This window comes from Aethalodelphis obliquidens, unplaced genomic scaffold, assembly GCF_003676395.1.
Source record: "Aethalodelphis obliquidens isolate GAN/ISIS:26980383/991018 unplaced genomic scaffold, ASM367639v1 scaffold49, whole genome shotgun sequence".
Taxonomy (NCBI): Eukaryota; Metazoa; Chordata; class Mammalia; order Artiodactyla; family Delphinidae; genus Aethalodelphis; species Aethalodelphis obliquidens.
In genome coordinates, this window is record NW_020837993.1 from 3,395,288 (window position 1) to 3,420,272 (window position 24,985).

The window sequence follows — 24,985 nt, forward strand, 5'->3', positions numbered from 1 at the left end:
TACAGAACATTTCTGCATACACTTCACCTAGTTTCCCCTAATATTAGCATCTTACATAACTATGGTACATTTGTCAAAACTAAGAGATTAACATTGGTACATTATTAGACTCTGACTTTATTTGGTTTTCACCAGTTCTTCCACTAATGTCCTTTTTTTTTCTGTTTCAGGATCCAACCCAATATACCACATTGCATTTAGGGTGTTTTTTGTTTTCTTTTTTTTAACATCTTTATTGGAGTATAATTGCTTTACAATGGTGTGTTAGTTTCTGCTTTATAACAAAGTGAATCAGTTATACATATACATATGTTCCCATATCTCCTCCCTCTTGCATCGCCCTCCCATCCTCCTTATCCCACCCCTCTAGGTGGTCGCAAAGCACCGAGCTGATCTCCCTGTGCTATGCGGCTGCTTCCCACTAGCCATCTATTTTACACTTGGTAGTGTATATATGTCCATGCCACTCTCTCACTTCATCCCAGCTTACCCTTCCCCATCCCCATGTCCTCAAGTCCATTCTCTACATCTGTGTCTTTATTCCTGTCTTGCCCCTAGGTACATCAGAACCTTTTTTTTTTTTAGATTCCATATATATGTGTTAGCATACGGTATTTGTTTTTCTCTTTCTGACTTCACTCTGTATGACAGACTCTAGGTCCATCCACCTCACTACAAATAACTCAATTTCATTTCTTTTTATGGCTGAGTAATATTCCATTGTATATATGTGCCACATCTTCTTTATCCTTTCATCCGATGATGGACACTTAGGTTGCTTCCATGTCCTGGCTATTGTAAATAGAGCTGCAATGAACATTTTGGTACATGTCTCTTTTTGAATTATGGTTCTCTCAGGGTATATGCCCAGTAGTGGGATTGCTGGGTCATATGGTAGTTCTATTTTTAGTTTTTTAAGGAACCTCCACACTATTCTCCATAGTGGCTGTACCAATTTACATTCCCACCAACAGTGCAAAAAGGTTCCCTTTTCTCCACACCCTCTCCAGCATTTATTGTTTGTAGATTTTTTGATGATGGCCACATCTTGGTCTTCTTGGTGTTCCATGGACCAAATGTCTTTTAGGTCGTTGAGTTTCTCCTGCCTGGGGGCTGGCATAGGCCGGGAGTGGGAAGGCTAAGGCTTGATAGGGTGGGGTGGATGGCAAGATGCAAAGGGTAAGGGCAAACCTTGTTCCGGAGAGAAGAACTAGGACTAAACCATATGTATCGTGCAATCCAAAGGGAGGTGAGAACAGGCCTGCCAATGGGAAATGAAGTGAAAAGGTGCAGAACTAGACAAACAAAGGGTGGGGCAGAAATAAAGCTGGGTATGAGGCATGATGGTCTAGGGCATTTGTGGAGAATGGGGCAAGGATGCCCAGGGTTTCCTTTTATTTTGTGCATGCCCTATGGGAAGAGGCCTGGTTTAAAGGCATAGGGTCAAGGCCATTGCTTAGCAGTTATTTCTCCTCTTGGAGGGGGAATTTTCAGGACAGCAGGTAAGTGGCTCTTTGGCCAGAAAGGAATGTGAAGTGGTGTGGAAGGCAGGTAAATGCAATTCTGCATCAAATCTTAATGATATTCCCAAGATTGATGACAGAGGTATTGGGATAGAGGTAGCTATGGAAAAGCACAGAATAGTGAATTTGGAGCCTTTTCTGTGAATCAAAGATCTTCTAAGTTTTACAAGAAATAAGAGGAGGAAAATTTATCATTAGTTCAATGGTATGTGATTTTAAATCCGGGAAACCTAAGAGAATTAAAGAGACTACCAGAAACAATAAAATAATTTGGTAAGGTGGTCAATAATAAAACTAATTTAATAATTTATAGATTTTAAAATATATCAAAAAATTAAAATTGAAATCCATCTAATAATAGAAGAAATCATAAAATATATAGGAGTCAATTTGATGAGAAAGGTGAAACACTTATGTGAAGAAAACCATAAAGCTTTACTGAGAGATATAAAAGAAGACTCAACTATATGTCAAGATATATCTTACGGAACTCTACGAAGGTTTAATCTTACAAAAATGTCAAGTATTCTTTAGTTTTTAAAGAGTCCATTCAAAACTCCATGAGATTTTTCCACACTCTGGGAACTTGAAAAAATTAGTCTAAAGTTTATTTGGAAAAATACACATGTGAAAATATCTAAGAAAATTCAGAAAACAAAAGGATTGGGGTTGGGGCTGGTGAAAATGGATAAAGGTATAGTGTAGTATAGTTACAGAAAAAATATAAAAAGAATTTAAAGTACAAAAATAAAGCCATATTCTTCATAAACTAGTGCTGTGAAATAGAGATATTTTGCTTAATCTGAGGAGGACTAGTGCTGGGAATATTGTCTCTGTATATAGATGGAGTCAGAAAAGGATTGATGGTTAACAGTAGTTATCACTGGGAAGTGTGATTAATAACAATTAAGATTAGCTTCTGCCATGGGTGACACAGACCCCAAATAACTGCACACTTAGGAAGAGAGGCACTAAAGGCTCTTTTTATCTTCTTCTTCCTCTTTCATGACCTCAGCCATGGTCCAAGATGAGACCATTTATATTCCAGGAAGCAGGATGGGAGGAAAAAGGATAAAAGAAGAGAGCAAAAGGACCACTCTTGACATCTCTTAAGGGAGTTTCTCAGGAGCTGCTGGGAGTACTTACATCCCATTGGCCTAAACTTAGTCACATGGCCAGACTCAGAAACAAGGGAATCTGGGAAATGTAGTCTTACATTTGGAGAAATGCTATTCAGGGAGAACTAACAGTCTCTGCCACAAGAGGGTCGAAGTGTTATTAACAGGGAACACTTACACTTTCATCTTCATCCTTCTTCATTCTTTCAGGTTGGGGAAGGAGATACTCCAAAATGTTAATAACGGTGATTACTTTCAGTGGTGAAGTTATATATTCTTGCATCTTTATGTTATTCTGTACTTCCAAATTTCTAAAATAAGAATGTGTTACTTTTACATTTAGGAAGAAAAATTCCCTCCCATACCTTCACCATTCTTCTTTAACAAGGGAAAGGAAGAACCCAGTCCCACACATCTAAGGAGGTCTAGTTTGCATCTCCCAGAATGATTTACTTTCTTCTTTTACAGGGCAACAGCCTTTGGCATCCTCAATGGATTATGCAAATTTGGTGCCATCTTGGGAAACACCATCTTTGCTTCTTTTGTTGGGATCACCAAAGTGGTCCCCATCCTTCTGGCTGCTACTTCTCTCGTTGGAGGTGGCCTGATTGCTCTACGACTGCCAGAGACTCGAGAACAGGTCCTGATGTGAACAACCTACAGGGAAGGGAAATGTTGGAGGAACCTCGTCCAGGAACCTTAACTGCACCTATACTTCCTGTCCATCACTGTCCAGAGGACACCTGGATAGCACAGGAGGAGAAGTTGAATTTGTGACCCCTAGTCTAGCACCCATTTCAGCCGTCTATATGTTTGTAACTCAGGTGACTGATTTGAGGGTGTCCTGAGCTGTCCTCCCTTAGAGTCCCAGAACTGTGTGCTTGGCTAATGGTGTCCCCAGCCCAGAGCGAGGGAGGAGGGCTCATGCCCTCCAAACTAAGTAAGGGGTATTTCCACAAGTGAGGTGCAAGGACTTTTTTCATTCATTTCAAAATGAATTTGAGAAACACTCAATGTCCTCCATAAAGTTCCTCGGAGCCCGAGGACCTGACAAATTGACTTGGCAGGGAAGTTGAGTCATCATATGAATACTGAAGTACAGGATACATATATTTTTGCATTTAAAGTATTACTTATCATAGTTTCCATTTGAAAATTGGCACAATAGCATTGAAGATACTCTGATATAGAAAACCAAATATGTGAGCAATATCTGTAGAAATCTACTTTACCCCCTCGAAGGGTCCTAAGTTTTCCATGATGATTAGGTGGTGAACTTAAGAATAATATTTATTCCTATTTTGATCTCGTCAAAGAAACTTAATGGGATAGGTATCCTGTAAACTAACTTTGTACATAACTGTCTTTGGGTTTCATTTGCAGAAATGATATCTGCAAATATTTACCAGCATTTAGCCATATTTTGAGAGGACTTGGTGTTTGAGTTTCCAGAAAATTGGGGCTGATGGAATGAAGTGCAAGCACAACTTTTTACAGCCGTTTAACTTGCTGTCGAGAGGATGCACTTAGCAAATTCACGTTGTACAGTTCCTTTCATCCAGGCGCTTTTCTTCATGTTGGGGGAGGAGTTACTTTCCTTTCTTACACAGATCACTGGTGAAACTCAAGCTCACCATCTTCCATCCTGGCATTTGACGTTGCTGCTCACCCAGAAGAAACACGGGAAGTCTTCCGTGACCTCTGGCACCCTCTTTGTAGGCGAGAATAAAACACGGTGGACCACATGGGGGATTGAGGGAGGGATGGGGAAGTGTAGCCACAGATCTTCAAAGTGTAAATTTAGCAGTAAAACTCAATCCGTATTTGTTATAATGGTCAGGTCCAATGAAAAATCTACCTGATATGTCTCGGTTCAGGGTTTTTGAAGCAGTCATTGGCATGGGAGTTAGGGAGTGTAGTGGATGTCACATATGTTTACCTTCAGTGTTCCAAGAGAACACTTTCCTGAGATCCAGTTTGAAACATGAATGGGGGTAGGGGTGGGGGTGGGGTGAGGAACCCAGGACAAACTGTTTGGCAAAGGTCAGTAATAGACTGAAGTCTTGACTCCATAGAAAAAGAACAATGTTTCACCCATCAGAACTGTCCTGCATGGAGGGACAGTGAGCTGTAAAACCCCTGCCACCAGAGGTGAACTTGCTGAGGCCAGGTGAACACCAGTCACCAAGAACTAGTTCTTTGAATTGATTTGCAATGCTCTCAATTCTGTAAAGTGCCACACTTTCTCTACCAGAAACCTCAAAAATTTAAAGAAAATGATGGCTGCATTGAGTGTATTTTCTGTTTTGGAGAAACACCAAGTCCCGTGATAACTTCAGGCCATCTTTTGGTTATTCTCTGGAGTAGAAGAAGGTAGACAGGAGGAAAGAGTATATTCTATAACACATTTCTACCCTGGATTTGAGATCAATTTTAATGGTTAAAAGGTTTTCTCTGCTTCTCATGTTCCCCACCTCTTTACTGGCCGTTTTTTTTTTTTTTCTGTGCAGGGAAGGAAGACACATCAACTCTGATTTGACATCTTGATTCCCCCAAATATATAAATATACCATTGTGTGTTAGTGTTTCTCTCAGTGTTTTACAGGAGTTACCTAACATCAGTGCTACATCAGTAATGAGAGAGCCAATGTAATATAGCTGTAATATACTTGCTTGTGATACAAAATACACTGGCTAGGTTCATAAAACAGAACTGTGTAAACTGGGATTACCACATCCCTTATAACATTATTCTTCAATGGGATAATACAATTCGATGAGCCGTTACTGCTTAAGAAGTTTACAAGGCAGTGAGGGTCTGCATTTCTAGTTATGATGGATCTTGCAAATCTAAAACCTGATTAATTTTTGAGCATTGGAATGGCTGCAACGATTTGGGGTAAACTCCATTTGATTCCTAAGTTCTAACTTCTGCATTATCTTTATGGCTCCTTTATACCAACAACCTAACCAACCAAGGGCAATTCGCATCCCATCAATCATTCAGGCCTTTGTAAAGGTACAGCCATGCTCGCAGCCTTTTCCCATGAAGGATTGTCTGGCACTGGGACCTGGCCACTTCTTAAATGCTGTCACTCTTGCTGAGATAAATGCTTCTTTAAAAATAGTCTCTGTGGCAGGTCATTGGGGGATAATGTACAGCATTCCTGGCCAGGCGCTTCTTTTTCATTTCATGTTCTACCCTGAGAAATTTCCTATGGCATCCGTGGAGAATTAAAGGGATGAGGCTCTCCCTCATTGAGTAAATCTGTTTGCAGTTCATGACGTATTTTATGATGCCCAGTTGGGGAGTAGTTACTTTTAATGGTCTCAGCTGTATTGTGTCATCCCTTGATGCTGATTTTTTGATCTTTTGTTTTACTGGAAATAAATAGTGAAAGGGGTGTGCCTATTTGTGACGTTTATAGCACACAACCCAGAGGTCATGTAATAACCCCATTCCCAGGGTTCCCTGGCACCTTGTATTAGTTCATTAAAAATAATAATAAAAATAATTGTAAGCAAACCTTAAAGAACTGAGACTAGAGATTATTTCCAGATGCTACAGTCTATTCTGGATTCTTAGATTGATTGGATCAGCTGGGAGGAATGCTGACAATCATTTCCTTCAATTTCCTTATTTTGCATAGGGGGACCTTGAGAGGTTAAATGATGTGACCAAGGTGACATGTAGTTCTTGGAGTGGGTTACAAGTCCTACGATAATGCTGTCCATCTAGTTCTGGACTAATCTCTCAGTCACTGATATGTTACTACAAGGTCTCCCATAGTCTTTGAGGAAAGGGAAAATGTGACCAACACTTACCTGTGACCATTCATTGAAAGTTCACATAATTGGTTTATATAGAGTAAGTTGAAGATCCAGTATAAACACGAAAGGATTAGTATGTATGCATCCATTCAGTCAGACATTCATTTGTTTATTCAACAAACCCTGATGGTAGGAAGATGGCGGAAGAGTAAGACTCGGAGATCACCTTCCTCCCCACAGATACACCAGGAATACATCTACACGTGGAACAACTCCTACAGAACACCTACCGAGCGCTGGCAGAAGACCTCAGACCTCCCAAAAGGCAAGAAGCTCCCCACGTACCTGGGTAGGGTAAAAGAAAACAGAATAAACAGAGACAAAAGAATAGGGACGGGACCTGCACCAGTGGGAGGGAGCCGTGAAGGAGGAAAGGTTTCCACACACTAGGAAGCCCCTTCGCGGGCGGAGACAGCGGGTGGCGGAGGGGGGAAGCTTTGGAGCCGGGAGGAGAGCACAGCAACAGGGGTGCAGAGGGCAAAGCGGAGAGATTCCCGCACAGAGGATCGATGCCAACCGACACTCACCAGCCCGAGAGGCTTGTCTGCTCACCTGCCGGAGTGGGCGGGGCTGAGAGGTGAGGCTCGGGCTTCGGGCGGGGCGCAGGGAGAGGACTGGGGTTGGCGGCGCGAACACAGCCTGAAGGGGGCTAGTGCACCACAGCTAGCCGGGAGGGAGTCCGGGGAAAAGTCTGGAGCTGCCAAAGAGGCAAGAGACTTTTTCTTCCCTCTTTGTTTCCTGGTGCGAGAGGAGAGGGGATTAAGAGCGCTGCTTAAAGGAGCTCCAGAGACGGGCGTGAGCCGCGGCTATCAGCACGGACCCCAGAGACGGTCATGAGACACTAAGGCCGCTGCTGCCGCCACCAAGAAGCCTGTGTGTGAGCATAGGTTACTATCCACACCGCCCTTCCGGGGAGCCTGTGCAGCCTGCCACTGCCAGGGTCCGTGATCCAGGGACAACTTCCCCGGGAGAACACAAGGTGTGCCTCAGGCTGGTGCAACGTCATGCTGGCCTCTGCCACCGCAGGCTCGCCCCGCATCTGCACCCCTCCCTCCCCCCGGCCTGAGTGAGCCAGAGTCCCCAAATCAGCTGCTCCTTTAACCCCGTCCTGTCTGAGCGAAGAACAGACGCCCTCCGGCAGCCTATATGCAGAGGCGGGTCCAAATCCAGAGCTGAACCCCGGGAGCTGTGCGAACAGAGAAGAGAAAGGGAAATGTCTCCCAGCAGCCTCAGGAGCAGCGGATTAAACCTCCACAATCAACTTGATGTACCCTGCATCTGTGGAATACATGAATAGAAAACGAATCATCCCAAATTGAGGAGGTGGGCTTTGGGAGCAAGATATATTACTTTTTCCCCTTTTCCTCTTTTTGTGAGTGTGTATGTGTATGCTTCTGTGTGAGATTTTGTCTGTATAGCTTTGCTTTCACCATTTGTCCTAGGGTTCTGTCCGTTCGTTTTTTTTTTGTTGTTTTTTTTACTTTTTTAAAAAATTTGTTGCTTAATAATTTTTTTATTTTATTTTATCTTACTTTATTTTATTTTATCCTTTTTCTTTCTTTCTACTTTTTCTCCCTTTTATTCTGAGCCTTGTGAAGGACAGTCTCTTGGTGCTCCAGCCAGGAGTCAGTGCTGTGCCTCTGAGGTGGGAGAGCCGACTTCAGAACACTGGTCCACAAGAGACCTCTGAGCTCCACGTAATATCAAACGGCGAAAATCTCCCAGAGATCTCCATCTCAACACCAAGACCCAGCTTCACTCAATGACCAGCAAGCTACAGTGCTGGACACCCTATGCCAAACAACTAGCAAGAGAGGAACACACCCCCACCCATTAGCAGAGAGGCTGCCTAAAATCATAATAAGGCCACAGACCCCAAAACACACCACCAGACATGGACCTGCCCACCAGAAAGACAAGATCCAGCCTCATCCACCAGAACACAGGCACTAGTACCCTCTATCAGGAAGCTTACACAACCCACTGAACCAACTTTAGCCACTGGAGACAGACCCCAAAAACAACGGGAACTACGAACCTACAGCATGCAAATAGGAGACCCCAAACACACTAAGATAAGCAAAATGAGAAGACAGAAAAACACACAGCAGATGAAGGAGCAAGGTAAAAACCCACCAGACCTAACAAATGAAAGGAAATAGGCAGTCTACCTAAAAAGAATTCAGAATAATGATAGTAAAGATGATCCAAAATCTTGGACACATAATACAGAAAATTCAAGAAACATTTAACAAGGACCTAGAAGAACTAAAGAGGAAACAAGCAACAATGAGCAACACAATAAATGAAATTAAAAATACTCTACAAGGGATCAATAGCAGAATAACTGAGGCAGAAGAACGGATAAGTGACCTGGAAGATAAAATAGTGGAAATAACTACTGCAGAGCAGAATAAAGAAAAAAGAATGAAAAGAATGGAGGACAGTCTCAGAGACCTCTGGGACAACATTAAATGCACCAACATTCGAATTATAGGGGTACCAGAAGAAGAAGAGGGAAAAAAAGGGACTAAGAAAATATTTGAAGAGATTATCGTTGAAAACTTCCCTAATATGGGAAAGGAAATAGTTAATCAAGTCCAGGAAGCACAGAGAGTCCCATACAGGATAAATCCAAGGAGAAATACTCCAAGACACATATTAATCAAACTGTCAAAAATTAAATACAAAGAAAGCATATTAAAAGCAGCAAGGGAAAAACAACAAATAACACACAAGGGAATTCCCATAAGGTTAACAGCTGATCTCTCAGCGGAAACTCTGCAAGCCAGAAGGGAGTGGCAGGACATAATTAAAGTGATGAAGGAGAAAAACCTACAACCAAGATTACTCTACACAGCAAGGATCTCATTCAGATCTGATGGAGAAATTAAAACCTTTACAGACAAGCAAAACCTGAGAGAGTTTAGCACCACCAAACCAGCTTTACAACAAATGCTAAAGGAACTTCTCTAGGCAAGAAACACAAGAGAAGGAAAAGACCTACAATAACGAACCCAAAACAATTAAGAAAATGGGAATAGGAACATACATATTGATAATTATCTTAAATGTAAATGGATTAAATACTCCCCCCAAAAGACACAGACTGGCTGAATGGATACAAAAACAAGACCCATATATATGCTGTCTACAGGAGACCCACTTCAGACCTAGGGACACGTAAGACTGAAAGTGAGGGGATAGAAAAAGATATTCCATGCAAATGGAAATCAAAAAAAAGCTGGAGTAGCAATTCTCATATCAGACAAGATAGACTTTAAAGTAAAGACTATTACAAGAGACAAAGAAGGACACTACATAATGATCAAGGGATCGATCCAAGAAGAAGATATAACAATTGTAAATATTTATGCACCCAACATAGGAGCACCTCAATACATAAGGCAAATACTAACTGCCATAAAAGGGGAAATTGACAGTAACACAAACATAGTGCAGGACTTTTACACCCCACTTTCACCAATGGACAGATCATCCAAAATAAAAATAAATAAGGAAACACAAGCTTTAAATGATACATTAAACAAGATGGACTTAATTGATATTTATAGGACATTCCATCCAAAAACAACAGAATACACATTTTTCTCAAGTGCTCATGGAAAACATTCTCCAGGATAGATCATATCTTGGGTCACAAATCAAGCCTTGGTAAATTTAACAAAATTGAAATCGTATCAAGTATCATTTCCAACAACAAGGCTATGAGACTAGATATCAATTACAGGAAAAGATCTGTAAAAAATACAAACACTTGGAGGCTAAACAATACACTACTTAATATCCAAGAAATCACTGAAGAATTCAAAGAGGAAATCAAGAAATACCTAGAAAAAAATGACAATGGAGACACGACAACCCAAAACCTATGGGATGCATCAAAAGCAGTACTAAGAGGGAAGTTTATAGCAATACATTCCTACCTTAAGAAACAGGAAACATCTCAATTAAACAACCTAACTTAGCACCTAAAGCAATTAGAGAAAGAAGAACAAAAAAACCCCAAAGTTAGCAGTAGGAAAGAAATCATAAAGGTCGGATCAGAAGTAAATGAAAAAGGAATGAAAGAAATGATAGCAAAGATCAATAAAACTAAAAACTGGTTCTTTGAGAAGATAAACAAAATTGATAAACCATTAGCCAGACTCATCAAGAAAAAAAGGGAGAACACTCAAATCAATAGAATTAGAAATGAAAAAGGAGAAGTAACAATTGACACTGCAGAAATACAAAGGATCATGAGAGATTACTGCTAGCAACTCTATGCCAATAAAATGGACAACCTGGAAGAAATGGACAAATTCTTAGAAATGAACAAGCTACTGAGACTGAACCAGGAAGAAATAGAAAATATGAACAGACCAATCACAAGCACTGAAATTGAAACTGTGATTAAAAATCTTCCAACAAATGAAAGCCCAGGAACAGATGGCTTCACAGGTGAATTCTATCAAATATTTAGAGAAGAGCTAACACCTATCCTTCTCAAACTCTTCCAAAATATAGCAGAGAGAGGAACACTCCCAAACTCATTTTATGAGGCCACCATCACACTGATACCAAAACCAGACAAAGACATCACAAAGAAAGAAAACTACAGGCCAATATCACTGATGAACACAGATGCAAAAATCCTCAACAAAATACTAGCAAACAGAATCCAACAGCAATTAAAAGGATCATACACCATGATCAAGTGGGGTTTATTCCAGGAACGCAAGGATTCTTCAATATATGCAAATCAATCAGTGTGATACACCATATTAACAAATTGAAGGAGAAAAACCATATGATCATCTCAATCGATGCAGAGAAAGCTTTTGACAAAATTCAATACCCATTTATAATAAAAACCCTGCAGAGAGTAGGCATAGAGGGAACTTTCTTCAACATAATAGAGGCCATATATAACAAACCTACAGCCAACATCGTCCTCAATGGTGAAAAACTGAAACCATTTCCACTAAGATCAGGAACAAGACAAGGCTGCCCACTCTCACCACTATTATTCAACATAGTTTTGGAAGTTTTAGCCACAGCAATCAGAGAAGAAAAAGAAATAAAGGGAATCCAAATCGGAAAAGAACAAGTAAAGCTGTCACTGTTTACAGATGACATGATACTCTACATAGAGAATCCTAAAGATGCTACCAGAAAACTACTAGAGCTAATCAATGAATTTGGTAAAGTAGCAGGATACAAAAAAATGCACAGAAATCTCTGGCATTCCTACACACTAATGATGTAAAATCTGAAAGTGAAATCAAGAGAACACTCCCATTTACCATTGCAACAAAAAGAATAAAATATCTAGGAATAAACCTACCAAAGGAGACAAAAGACCTTTATGCAGAAAATTATAAGACACTGATGAAAGAAATTAAAGATGATACAAATAGATGGAGAGATATACCATGTTCTTGGATTGGAAGAATCAACATTGTGAAAATGACTATGCCCTCCAAAGCAATCTACAGATTCAATGCAATCCCTATCAAACTACCAACGGCATTTTTCACAGAACTAGAACAAAAAATTTCAGAATTTGTATGGAAACACAAAAGACCCCGAATAGCCAAAGCAATCTTGAGAACAACAAATGGAGCTAGAGGAATCAGGCTCCCTGACTTCAGACTATACTACAAAGCTACAGTAATGAAGACAGTATGGTACTTGCAAAAAACAGAAATATAGATCAGAGGAACAGGATAGAAAGCCCAGAGATAAACTCACACATCTATGGTCACCTTATCTTTGATAAAGGAGGCAAGAATATACAGTGGAGAAAAGACAGCCTCTTTAATAAGTGGTGCTGGGAAAACTGGACAGGTACATGTAAAAGTATGAAATTAGAACACTCCCTAACATCATATACAAAAATAAACTCAAATGGATTAAAGACCTAAATGTAAGTCCAGACACTATCAAACTCTTAGAGGAAAACATAGGCAGAACACTCTATGATATAAATCACAGCAAGATCCTTTTTGACCCACCTCCTAGAGAAATGGAAATAAAAACAAAACCAAATGGGACCTAATGAAACTTAAAAGCTTTTGCACAGTAAAGGAAACCATAAATAAGACCAAAAGACAGGCATCAGAATGGGAGAAAATATTTGCAAATGAAGCAACTGACAAAGGGTTAATCTCCAAAATTTACAAGCAGGTCATGCAGCTCAATAACAAAAAAACAAACAAGTTAATCCAAAAATGAGCAGAAGACCTAAACAGACATTTTTCCAAAGAAGATATACAGTTGCCAACAAAGACATGAAAGAATGCTCAACATCATTAATCATTAGAGAAATGCAAATCAAAACTACAATGAGATATCATCTCACACCAGTCAGAATGGTCATCATCAAAAAATCTAGAAACAATAAATGCTGGAGAGGGTGTGGAGAAAAGGGAACACTCTTGCACTGTTGTTGGGAATGTAAATTGATACAGCCACTATGGAGAATAGTGTGGAGGTTCCTTAAAAAACTAAAAATAGAACTACTATTCGACCCAGCAATCCCACTACTGGGCATATACCCTGAGAAAACCATAATTCAAAAAGAGTCATGTACCACAATATTCATTGCAGCTCTATTTACGGTAACCAGGACATGGAAGCAATCTAAGTGTCTGTCGTCAGATGAATGGTTAAAGAAGATATGGCTCATATATACAATGGAATATTCCTCAGCCATAAAAAGAAATGAAATTGATTTATTTGTAGTTAGGTGGATGGACCTAGAGTCTGTCATACAGAGTGAAGTAAGTCAGAAAGAGAAAAACAAATACTGTGTGCTAACACATATATATGGAATCTAAGAAAAAAAAAAAGAACAGTCATGAAGAACCTAGGGGTAAGATGGAAATAAAGACACAGACCTACTAGAGAATGGACTTGAGGATATGGGGAGGGGGAAGGGTAAGCTGTGACAAAGCGAGAGAGTGGCATGGACATATATACACTACCAAACGTAAGGTAGATAGCTAGTGGGAAGCAGCCGCATAGCACAGGGAGATCAGCTAGGTGCTTTGTGACCGCCTGGAGGGGTGGGATAGGGAGGGTGGGAGGGAGGGAGACACAAGAGGGAAGAGATATGGGAACATATGTATATGTATAACTGATTCACTTTGTTATAAAGCAGAAACTAACACAACATTGTAAAGCAATTATACTCCAATAAAGATGTTAAAAACACAAAACAAAGACACAAAAATAAACAAATCCTTACTGAGTCCCTATTGTGTTCCAGTCTGCACACTCAGTACTGGGGATACAGAGGTGAAAAAAGTTCCTGCCTCCTGCTTTGTTCTGCTTACAGTGAGTGGGCAAGATGGATATTAAATTGGCAAAAACAAACCCCCCTCCAAAAAAACAAATCCAAAGTGCAATGATCTTACAATCAATAAAATGCACCTTTTGTTTGTAAGAGGATTCTTCTTTACCAGTCAAGTACCTGTCCACCTTCTCTTTTCCTCAAGGAATGTGCCAATCTCTTCTCTTTATATACCAGGTAAGGTAAAAGGCACACTTGCTCATTTTCTATAGAACTTAATCTGTTTTTGCTTAATCGACTTGCGAGAACGTTTTAGATGGAAGAGGGATGGGGGCAAGGAATTCAACCAGGACATTTGTTAGTGGGACAAGGCTCCCAGTAGTCCTGGGAAAGGCATTTCTACCTCCACGTTTGTCTTTTCTAGGGGGCAGCTGAGTAACAGTCTCTCAACGTTTGGGATTTAGTTAGGATTAGGTTGGGTGACGTATAACTGAAAATTCAAACAAGCAGGTTTAGAATATGTTTATAATAAGTTAAGGTTTATTTCTCTCTCATATGAAGGGAATCTGGAGGAGAGAAAGCCATGGCCAGTGTGACTGCTTTGTCATCTGATTATTGGGAACAGAATCCTGCCTTTTGGCTCCTCAGTTTTTAGTGCCGTTTCCATGGTCAAGGCTGCCTCATGGACTGAGATGGCTGTTGGAGCACCAGTCCTCACATCCACAGTTCAGCAGGAAGCAGAAGTAAGATCAAGAGGCAAAGGGGCTGCACCTCCCAGCTTAGTCAGCCTCCCTTGCAACTGCTCTCTTGGATGCCCCTTCTGGTTGCTTCCACATGTATATCATCGACCTCCCTTTGTTGCAGCAGAGGCTGGGATTACCTGGGAACATTGCCAGCCTTCCTACAAATTGAGGATCTTGGCGCTAATGGAGAAAGGGAGAAAGGAGAGGTGGACCATGCTTCTTAAAGCTTAGCATGTGTCAGAATCACCTGGGAGGGTGTGTTAAAACCCACACTGCGAGGCCGCATCCCATCTGGGGTGGGATCTGAGAATCTGCATTTTTAACAAGCTCCCGGGTGGTGTGATGATGTCAGTTCTTGGGTCATATTTTGAGCAGCACCAACAATCTGCCAGTTTGACTTGTTGGAGAAGTTCTATTGCCTGGATAATTTCAAACTTGCCCAATCAGAAAGAAACTCACAAAAAAAGCCAGTCCATGAAAAACAATCACCATCTTCCTCAAGTTCAGAGACAATCAACTAGGGGCAGTGCATCAGTGACTAAAGAGTGTCAATGAAGATATGGCTAGGTGTGAATCTGGTCTGCTGACAGGCAACTTGAACTTGGCATGGAAATGTGTTTTGAAAAGGGTGAAAAGATGTTTTCCTTTGAAAAGAGAAAGGCAGAGTACAAAAATTCATCCACTTGGATCTCATTCAACACGTATTTACAGAATAGCTACTTGTGTCCCATGCTGTCCAAGGTCCCCGCCTCTACGTGATTGTACCCCCGTTCAAAGTTTGGGCTTTTGTGGGTAGCTGAGTCATGCTTCGGCTCAGCCCTAAAAACAGTGTGGAAATAAATCACACGGAGCCTTTGCGTTTGAGGCAAGCTTAAAGCACATTTTATTTAATTTGCAGAAGCACGGTGGGGAGATTTATATGCATGGCTCTTGTGACAGCACTGACACAATTTTTGATTTCCAAAAAGATTAATGATGAACTGAAACAGAGACAAGAGCTATCCACAAAGGTAAATGGAGAAATAAAAGTTGCTAATTACAGGAAGAACAGGGGATCTGCTGAGCAGGACCATACTACACCCTCCAGAAGGTTCAAGCCATGAGCTGAGGAATAAGGAGTACTTGTCATGTCACCTGACAACACATGCTTTAGCTGTCCATTCACTTCTGGTCCTGCTGGCTTCAAATGTCTTCAGACTTCAGAGGCCATAAATACGTATTCCTCTAGAAAGCAAAGGTCTTTCAGGACCTGTCCCCTACCCCAAGTTAATGTGGTCTACACATTTGGTCCTTTCACTAGGTAAGGAGATCTGTTTAATCTCAGTGACTGTTGCCCAGGAGAGCAAATACTCAAAACCAACTGTCTTGTTTACGTCTCAGCTACAATATATAATCTCCATAATTCAGATTTCTCTAAATCAGCATGTGTGACTTCAATAGGGTGTGAACAAAAGGCCAACAAAAATGGCTTTCCAGGAAAATTAGACCTTGAACTATCTCACAAAGAATTACTTTAAAAAAGCTCAGAAAAAATTGGTAAGCAATTGATGAGCAAAATTATAAATGACTCTTATTTATAAAAGTGTTTCTCCCGAAGAATCAGACAGCAAATTTTTTCCAACCTCAAAAATTTTTGGAAGTGACAAAACTCTACTTATTTAAAGTGTGTTTTATAATAACGCCTTTCTTTCCAATTTGAAGTTTGTCTGGATGAGTCAAGAAAACTCAGCAAGTGTTTAGAGTGGATTGCAAATAGCTAATTTGCTAGTATTCGTACTAATGATTTTTAATAAGGATAATTTCAGAAACCTGTATTCTACATATTTTACAGGTGAAATATCAAATGATAGGCTGAAGATTTGCTATCAGAATATAGGTGGTACATTGCTGAGATGTATGTTAGAACCTAGGCTGTAACAAGTGAGGCAGGAAAAGAGCATTTTACTGGTAGTCCTGAATAGAATATGCGTGTCTAGTAACTTAAATCGATGATTTTGAAAGGTAGCTCAGGTTTTATTATATATATAAAAAAATACGCCCCACAATATATAGATAGTAAAACGATTTTATTGTTTAATACACACATCATGAATTAGTCAGTTTTGATTCAGGCTATTTTTACTTTATGTGATAAAACCCAAAAGATATTTTGAAATTTAAAAGTGTGGAATATTAGGTAGTTAAACACAGATTTGTCAATTCTGCTGCATTTTGAATAGGGCAAACATTAAAACAGCTGATCTGTGCATTTCCATTTGGTCCCAACTTTTTGGTCTGTCTGACTCCTAGAGGTCCCCAGCCCTAACAGACTAAGAGAGTATATCTTTTGTTATTACTTCTCTTTTCTTGACATGATAGGTTAAGTATATAAAGCAGGTTGAGTTGTTAGGAAGAGAACTTCAAGATTTTTTGGTCCATCTTTCCATCTGATTTATTCTTATGAATCTTTTCAAAAAAATTCCAAAGTAGTAGGTTAAATTTAGAAAGTCCATACTAAGCCTCTGGGCTCCAATAAGCAATACTGGGGGATTAAGAGGTTTTATTCCCTCTGGAGGGGGGCTAATAAGGGGCCATTGTGGGAGGGGGAGGCCAAAAGTATCCAGATGTGAGTGAATACTCAGTCTTCCTTGAATATTTGACCAGTAGTTTTGAACATTTTTTATAATCACTGCTACAAACATGGCCATCTCAGTCCTTTGATTGGATGGGGGTACTTCTAGCTTTTCAAATGTGAGAAGTTGCGTAGTAATGTCCACCATGGCATTTGCTCCTGAATGGGTGTCTGGGAACAAAGTTAATAAAGACAATCTTGCCAAGTCTCTGTTGTGGGCCTGTGAAGTGCTCTAAGATTTGTAAAGAATTCTTTATAGGTATAGAAGGAATTTATAGAAAGGCATATATAGAAAGCAGTACTATTGCATAAAGCAATACTAATACATACATAGAAAGCAGCACTATTGCATAAAGCTATACTAATACATACATAGGAAGCAGCACTATTGCATAAAGCTATACTAATACATACATGGAAAGCAGTACTATTGCATAAAGCTATACTAATACATACATAGGAAGCAGTACTATTGTAATTGATGAAATGTGCTGATAGACAGCCTGTGGAGGAAGGAGCTGTTTCTTCAGAAGCCTGCCATCTTTCTTTGGAAGCACCTGCAAATGGAGATGACGAAAAGTCAGTTTGTTTCACGGTCGTGAACTACACTGACCAGTCCTTGGTCCCATGGCCACGAGGAGGACACAGAGCCACATACCATGAGCTACGAAAAGGAAGTCTGCAGATGATGGGCAAAGGGACTCATAGCCTGGTTTACTATGACTTGACAGCTGGCTGGATAAAGCTTTGCTGTATGTCCATTTAGAGCTGTCTGGATAAGTCTGTAAATAATACCATGTGTAGTGAATGCACCTACAGAATGATTAAACCGATGCGGTGAATGTGAAATGACCAGTCAGTTTTGTTTTCTCTTCATATTTTTCATGCTGTAGTTTCTCTTTTCCTTTAAGTGTTTTTCCATCTCGCTGTCCCTGGAAAGTAGAATTGCTCTGATGACCTAAGCTTTTTTGTTCTTTAGTGTACTAAAGTAGTAGAAACATTTGATTTGGCTAATAAATTTTTAACCGTTAATATTTTGTGATCCAAATATTAGCAAACACATATGGAAAGCTTACTCTATGACACAAGCCATGTTAAATACTATCTCCCTTAATACTCACAATAATCTAGTGATCTAAGTGTTGTTTTCTTCCCTTTAGAGATGGGGAACCTGAAATCTAGAAAGATAAAGGGCTATTAAGAGGTGGAGGCAAAGTCTGGTCCCTCATCACCTGGCATATACTATAGTGTAATCACCCAAAGAAGCCTGGATATAGATTAGTAATTGACTGCAGAGGTTTCCAGGCCACTAGGACAATATTAACCAAATTAGATGTCTTTTTTAAGTTCAGAGGATTCCACAGGACTGCAATCTAATAGAATCTTCCTTTTCCCCCCATGCATAGTGATTAACATGGCATCTGGGACATAGTAGGTGTTGATAAATGATGAATGGATGGATGAATGGACATGCTAGTTGAATGGAGAAGAGCAATTAAGTGTCACATTCAAAATGTTTCATCACTGGATTGATTCAAATGCTGACCTAACACTGCAGCCGTGTCTCTGGATCAGGGTCTTGGAGGTACTTGCTTGGCCAAGCAGTAAAGCTTTAGTTACTGGGTGGTGGAGAACGCTGGGGAGTGCAGGGGAAGGCTCTGGTCCTGGAGCAACGGTGTGGGTGCTCAGGGAATTTAGGATAGTGGCTTTCTGCCTAGTGGTACGGAAGCATTTCAGTATTTTAACGAGCATGGAAGTACCACTGTGAATTGGCTGAATAGAAACCTTGGGAACCACACCTGGTCAATCCCAATGCAGCATCCTTGTTTTCTAAGGACCTACTAAGGTGACTGGTGACTGAGACATATCATTAATTGAAAAACTTTGTGAGGTTGGCTTAGATTCTACCAGGTACACTTTTTGCTGTACTCCCAGAACACTAGAGGGCAGTAGCTACCTGGAAGATGTAAAACAGGTTTGTACTCCGAGGGTGGTTAGCCTTTGGTCCTGCTCTGTCAAGTGGAACGAGACAGCTTTTGCAAAACGATGAACATTTCCCTCTGCTCTTCAGGATGTATCTGAATATGGAGATGATTCCAGAATAGTTTCTCAAGGGCCCAGAGTGTTCTTCAATCATTTGTAATATGCTCAGGCCTGAAATAGGACTTGCTTAATCGTTGGGGGCAATTGTCTAGATTCAGATCGAGCAAACATTTATTATATGTCCATGTGGAAACACCTAACATCATTCTAGCAGACGACTGACATTTACTCCATGCTTCTTTAAGCAGTCCTGCCCCATTTACTGTTGCTGGGTAGTTTCATACAGGCGAAACCTCTGGGGGTGGCTGGGAATTTGTGAAGATTAAGCGTTATAAATGAGGATGCAGGAGTGTTGTTTGTATATTTATAATGTGTCTCTTTAAAAATTGAAATCTTCCAAGTATGGGAGGCCGCTCCTGACATTAACGATGTTTAAACACAGGTAGCCACTGTCCTCGCTGAGCTTATGGGAGCAAATCTTTTCAGCATATCTGATCCCTGTAAAGGCAGTTGGATATCCTAGGAGAAGCTCAATTTGGGAGCCCAGAGTTTCTTGGTTCCACTCCTAACTTGCGTGATCTAGGAAAGGGCTGGGAGGTCTTGGGCTGGTTACTTAACCCCAATTTCTTCATCTTTAAGATAGAAGAGGTGGACAAATAGCTGTAAGGTTTCTCCAAGTTCTAATTTTCTACAATGCGAACAATGTCCACCAGGGAAGGCTCACGAAACAAAACACAGAAATAGAATCTTCTGCGTCTGAATCTTGGTAGGATGCAAGGAAGAGAATGCTTGCAAGGTTAGATACGCTTCATTTGGAGACACGTGACAGGATGGACTTTGCTTATTCCTTACCGGCATCTTCTGCTGAAGGAAAAAGCGACAGATGATCTGTAAACGTAATATGGAGGGAGATCTGGGCTCAGGGCTAACTTAAAGAAAAAGGAAGTAGCCACAGAGAAAATGGAATCTAGTTTTATAGTCAGATCTCAACTAAGATACACACAAAGTGGTGACAGGGAACTTCATTCAGTCACATCTATGAAAACTATGAAAGAAAGTCATCAGGGGAAGAGAGAGGAGACAGAGAGGGAAAGAGATATTGATGGAAGCAAATCCTGTTCTGTCATTTATTAGATGGGTAAGCGTGGACAAGTGGGGGACTTCTCTGAGCCTCCTTTTTCTCATCTGATGTCTGTAAATGTTAGTTGCCTCGCCCCCTTTGCCTTTACTGTACTTGAATCTGTAGTTCTAAGGAAAAAAATGTGTTGCCTGTTTTATCTATTCAGTACAAATAACTCTCCCTGAAGCCAAATGGACAGAAAGGGTACCAGCAAGTATAGTAGGAAAGTCAGGGTACATTAAGTCTGGCCTGAAGGAACTGTGCTTTTCCAGAATGTTCCCCAGAAAAGACAGATGGGTGAAGGATGTGGAAGTGTATCTGAGTGTGAGGCCTGGTGTGTTTCATGAAACGGACCTTTCTGGCATTGGTATGCATGGCAGAATTCTTTTTGTTTGGAGAGGAGGAGAGATCAGATGTGTGCACTGGGCCCAGGGGAAAGAAGGGCAGGAAGACAATGTCATCTCAGAGATCGGTCACTGGTCATCTCCCTGGACTTGCATGGGAGCCCCATGGGAGAGGAGGTTGCAGGACAGACTGTGCACAGCAGCCTCGGTGATGGTGACAGTGGGGAAAGGCTTTGTGGGGGGCACTAAACATCAAATGGGGGGAACAGGCAGAAGAACACGAGGAAAACACATATGCAAATGTGTGGCATCCCTTGTGAGTTTCTTGAAATAATCAGGAGAAATGCTTTTTTTTTTCTTTTCCATTACGGTTTATTACAGGATATTGAATATAGTTTCCTGTGCTATACAGTAAGTCCTTGTTGTTTATCCATTCTGTATATAATAGTTTGCATCTGCTAACCCCAAACTCCCAATCCATCCCTCCCCCCACTCGGCAACCACAAGTCTGTTCTCTATGTCTGTGAGTCTGTCTCTGTTTTGTAAATAAGTTCATTTGTGTCATATTTTAGATTCCACGTATAAGTGATATCATATGGTATTTGTCTTTCTCTTTCTGACTTACTTCATTTAGTATGATAATCTCTAGGTCCATCCATGCAGCTGCAAATGGCATTATTTCATTCTTTTTTATGGCTAAGTAAATTCCATTGTGTGTATATATATATATATATATACACACACACACATATATATTTTATTATATGTGAATATATATTCCATTTTTCCATTTGGAACATATATATGTATACCAAACCTTCTTTATCATTCATCTGTTGATGGACATTTAGGTTGTTTCCACATCTTGACTATTGTAAGTAGTGCTGTTCATGTATCTTTCTGAATTATAATTTTCCAGGAGAAACTCTTAATGTGTTTGGAAATTCTATATTAAAAGCCTGAAGAAAATCCTAAGAAACATGGGTGGTTACTGTAAATGAGACCCAGTTTATAAGAAGCTTGATGTAGGCCATGCACCCTAGAAAGAATGGTTGAGGGAGTTTCAGGATTCTTACATGGAAAAGAGATGTAAAAGGACTGGGTGAAGTTCAGCAGAATTATGTCTCTTCCAAAATTGTTGTGTTAGGGTTTCCTTGAGTCAGGATGCGATGTCTGTGATACCAACAGACTGCTTCAGTATCACATGTTTTTATGATTTGATCATTATGTATTTACTTTTTTTGGCCTGACTCATATTAAAGAACTTCAAATTCATAATTTTAAATTTCAGCGAGCAAACTAATAAACTACCCACAATTTACATAATCTTGCTTAAAAAAAATAGCTGTTGCATTTGCATCGAGCTCTCAAATGTAATTTACACTGTATATAAGATTTTCTCGGGGGAAACCTAGCCTGAATAAAAGAGGATGAAGAGGAGAGAGAGAGAGAGAGAACGCATCAGATGATGGGGACAGAGGAGCACAGAAGGTGAGGAGGAAGCCAGGATGTGGAACGAGGCCAGGTCACAAGGGGACAGCAGGTGGTGCCTACAGAAGCAAGAAAAAGGTCATCATGAGAAGTTCTAGTAATACAGACGGAGAGTGTGTTCAGAGATCCTGAGTCCTCCAACGGGGGAAACTGAAAAGGTGCCAAATTGTAGATTCATCTTTAGGTGGGGACCGTTCTGGAAAAGCATGGGTCCTTCAGGCCAGACTTAATGTACCCTGATTTTCCTACTATACTTGGTGGTATCCTATCTATTCATTTGGTTTCAGTGGGAGTTATTTGTACTGAATAGATGAAACAGGGAACACATTTTTTTCCTTATCAGTATCATAGGCTTGGGTCAGCTCCGTGCATTCCAGCTGGTCAGAGGGGGACAGGATTCCTGTCTGAGGACACAGGCAGTTTCAGATGGATGTAAATCAAGCATGCTGTATTCTTCTCTCCATCTTGTTGGAGAAGATGCTAGAGAAGGAAATGGGAGACTGCATCCCTGGGTGAGAAATGGACAGTAAAGTCTTTACCACTTCACACCCAGTGAGTGACTGAGGAGTCCGGGGCCTCGTCCACCTGCCCTCTGCCCTGCCTGTCACCCTTCTGAAGGGTGGGTTGAATACCTCGAGGCATCACCTCGAATCCTCTTGGCCTGGCGTCCTATTTCCATCATGGCTGCTGGACAGTCAATCCACACAGGCTTCGACAAGCTTTCCTCAGTCCTCACTTGCTGCTTTGACTCCACAGCAGGGCACACCTGAAGAACTTCCCAGGACCCACAAATGCTCAGCTGTGACGTGGAGGGAGTTCGTACCCTGTGGGGAAGCCCTGGACCCACTGGGGAAGGAGCCCAGGGTAAATGTCTTCCCCCTTCTTACCCAGATGCCTTGGAGACACATTGTGTGTTTTCTCAGGTGATCCTATGCCAGTAAGGGGCTCAAGAGCAAGGACCAGTTAGACAGCACAAGTGCATCTTTGCATTGGTTTTCCTTCTTTATTTCCTTTTCACTCTTCATGTCCTTCAGTCTTACTCCCTGGAATCACCCTCCTAAATAAACTACTCTCACATACACCTTTATCTCAGGCTCTACCGTGGGGTAACCCGGGCTAGGGAAATAACAGACTGAGAGTGAGAAGGAGATGGGAATCACTCCCCTGGATTGTGCTTCTTGCACGTAACACATGACCATAGAGAGCAGGGGCAGGAAGGAGCCCCAGCACAAATAGTGAGGGCGCTTCCCCCATCCTTTGCTTTGGAGAGGTGGCAAATGCATGGGGCATGCATCTCTCTGGTTAATGATATTCCTTTTTCAGGAGCAGTTCCTCTGCTCTTTAGAGATGAATTTACCTAAAACACAGACTTTGGGATTTCAAATCCCACACATTTCTCTAGACCAAAGACTCTGTTTCTCCAGGGCTTAATTTTAAGACATGGTTGGCAGATCTGCTCACTGACTTGGTCTCCTGCCCCTGAATACAGACCTATTCATCAGTGTTCTCCTGAAGCCAGTCTCCTGAGCTCTGGACCTCCCACCAAGTGTGGCCTGACTAAAGCAAATGCAGGGGAATTCTTGCCTCTTGTCACCGAGATTCAGTTCTTGGTCAAATAATTGGGTCTTGGATTGTAGAATGCAGGCCTTTGCTTTCAGGAAATTCAATTACAGTGTTGGAAGCACTAATTACCTGTTTTAAAAACCAACATTATTAGCCAAGAATAATTATGACTGCAAGGAAAGTGAAAACAATAAGGAAGGAGCACGTCTTAAAGTCATCTTCAATTTCAGCTTTCCTCTTAGAGCAGGGAATGTACAACTCCCACATTCTCCTCTCTATTAAGGAGGAAGTCCTCAGCTACAAGCAATCTGCTCTTGAATCCCATTTATATTTTTTACCTATGGTGCGAATAGTAATTAGACAGAGTGACAAAAACACAACATGTGGTGGTTCATACAACTTTGGGATTTGTTATTTTAAACTCATTTTCGGGCTATAAATGATTTTTGGAGTTTGAGCAATTTATGGTTGGTGGGTAAAGTGTGTGAAGTGTTTGTGTGTGTGTGTGTGTGTGTGTGTGTAGAGGGTGGGTAGCATAATGAGGCTTCATGGTTACCATGACTACACCAGAAAACTCCCCTGGCAACTTGAACAGTATATGGGCAAAAAAGGGGGTTTGGAAAATCATACAAAATAAAATCAGAGGGGGTTACAAATTCTCAAATTGGAAACCTATATTTCCTTAAATACCGCTACCATCTGGGCATATCCTCTTTTAAGATTCTGTAATCCAGATGCATTTTTGTCAAACAAAGCAGAGTTATTTTAGTAACATAAGATTAAAGGAGCAAAGACTGAATGTAATAATTCTAAGGAAACCTGGGTATTGGCTGTACAGTGATGTTTGATCTGGCTGGCCTCGTTGGGGTCTCTGTGTCACGTGAATAAAATCTCCCCTTCATGGGAGCCACCTTGTTGAACTAGAGAGGATGAGCTGGACATCATGAAGATTCCCATCATCCTCCCTTAATCTGTCTCCAGGACTGCACCTGCCACATCTCTTGTGGGTCTGCCTGGGCTCCCAAGCTCATCCCAGCTGTGGGGAGAGATAGTGAAAGGATGATCAGGATGAACCACTGACTTTGGGCCTCAGCTTCTACATCAATAAATGGTCAGGTTTGGAGTAAAACCTCTGCCAGATCTTTTGCTTTTCACTTTACATCTTCATTAATTACAAATATTATCTGGGCTTCCCTGGTGGCGCAGTGGTTGAGAGTCCGCCTGCAGATGCAGGGAACGTGGGTTCGTGCACCGGTCCGGGAAGATCCCACATGCCGCGGGGCGGCTGGGCCCGTGAG

At 41.0% G+C, this 24,985-nt stretch overlaps 1 protein-coding gene across 1 annotated transcript in view; it reads left to right on the forward strand.

Moving 5' to 3' along the window:
- SV2B (synaptic vesicle glycoprotein 2B) overlaps window positions 1-6,162 on the forward strand; it is a 79,822-nt gene extending 73,660 nt beyond the window's left edge. Inside the window, exon 12 of the mRNA XM_027083138.1 lies at window positions 3,110-6,162. Coding sequence (XP_026938939.1) covers window positions 3,110-3,293 — 184 coding nt within the window. The 3' untranslated portion in view covers window positions 3,294-6,162. The remainder of the gene's footprint in view (window positions 1-3,109) is intronic.
- Window positions 6,163-24,985: the final 18,823 nt, after the last annotated feature.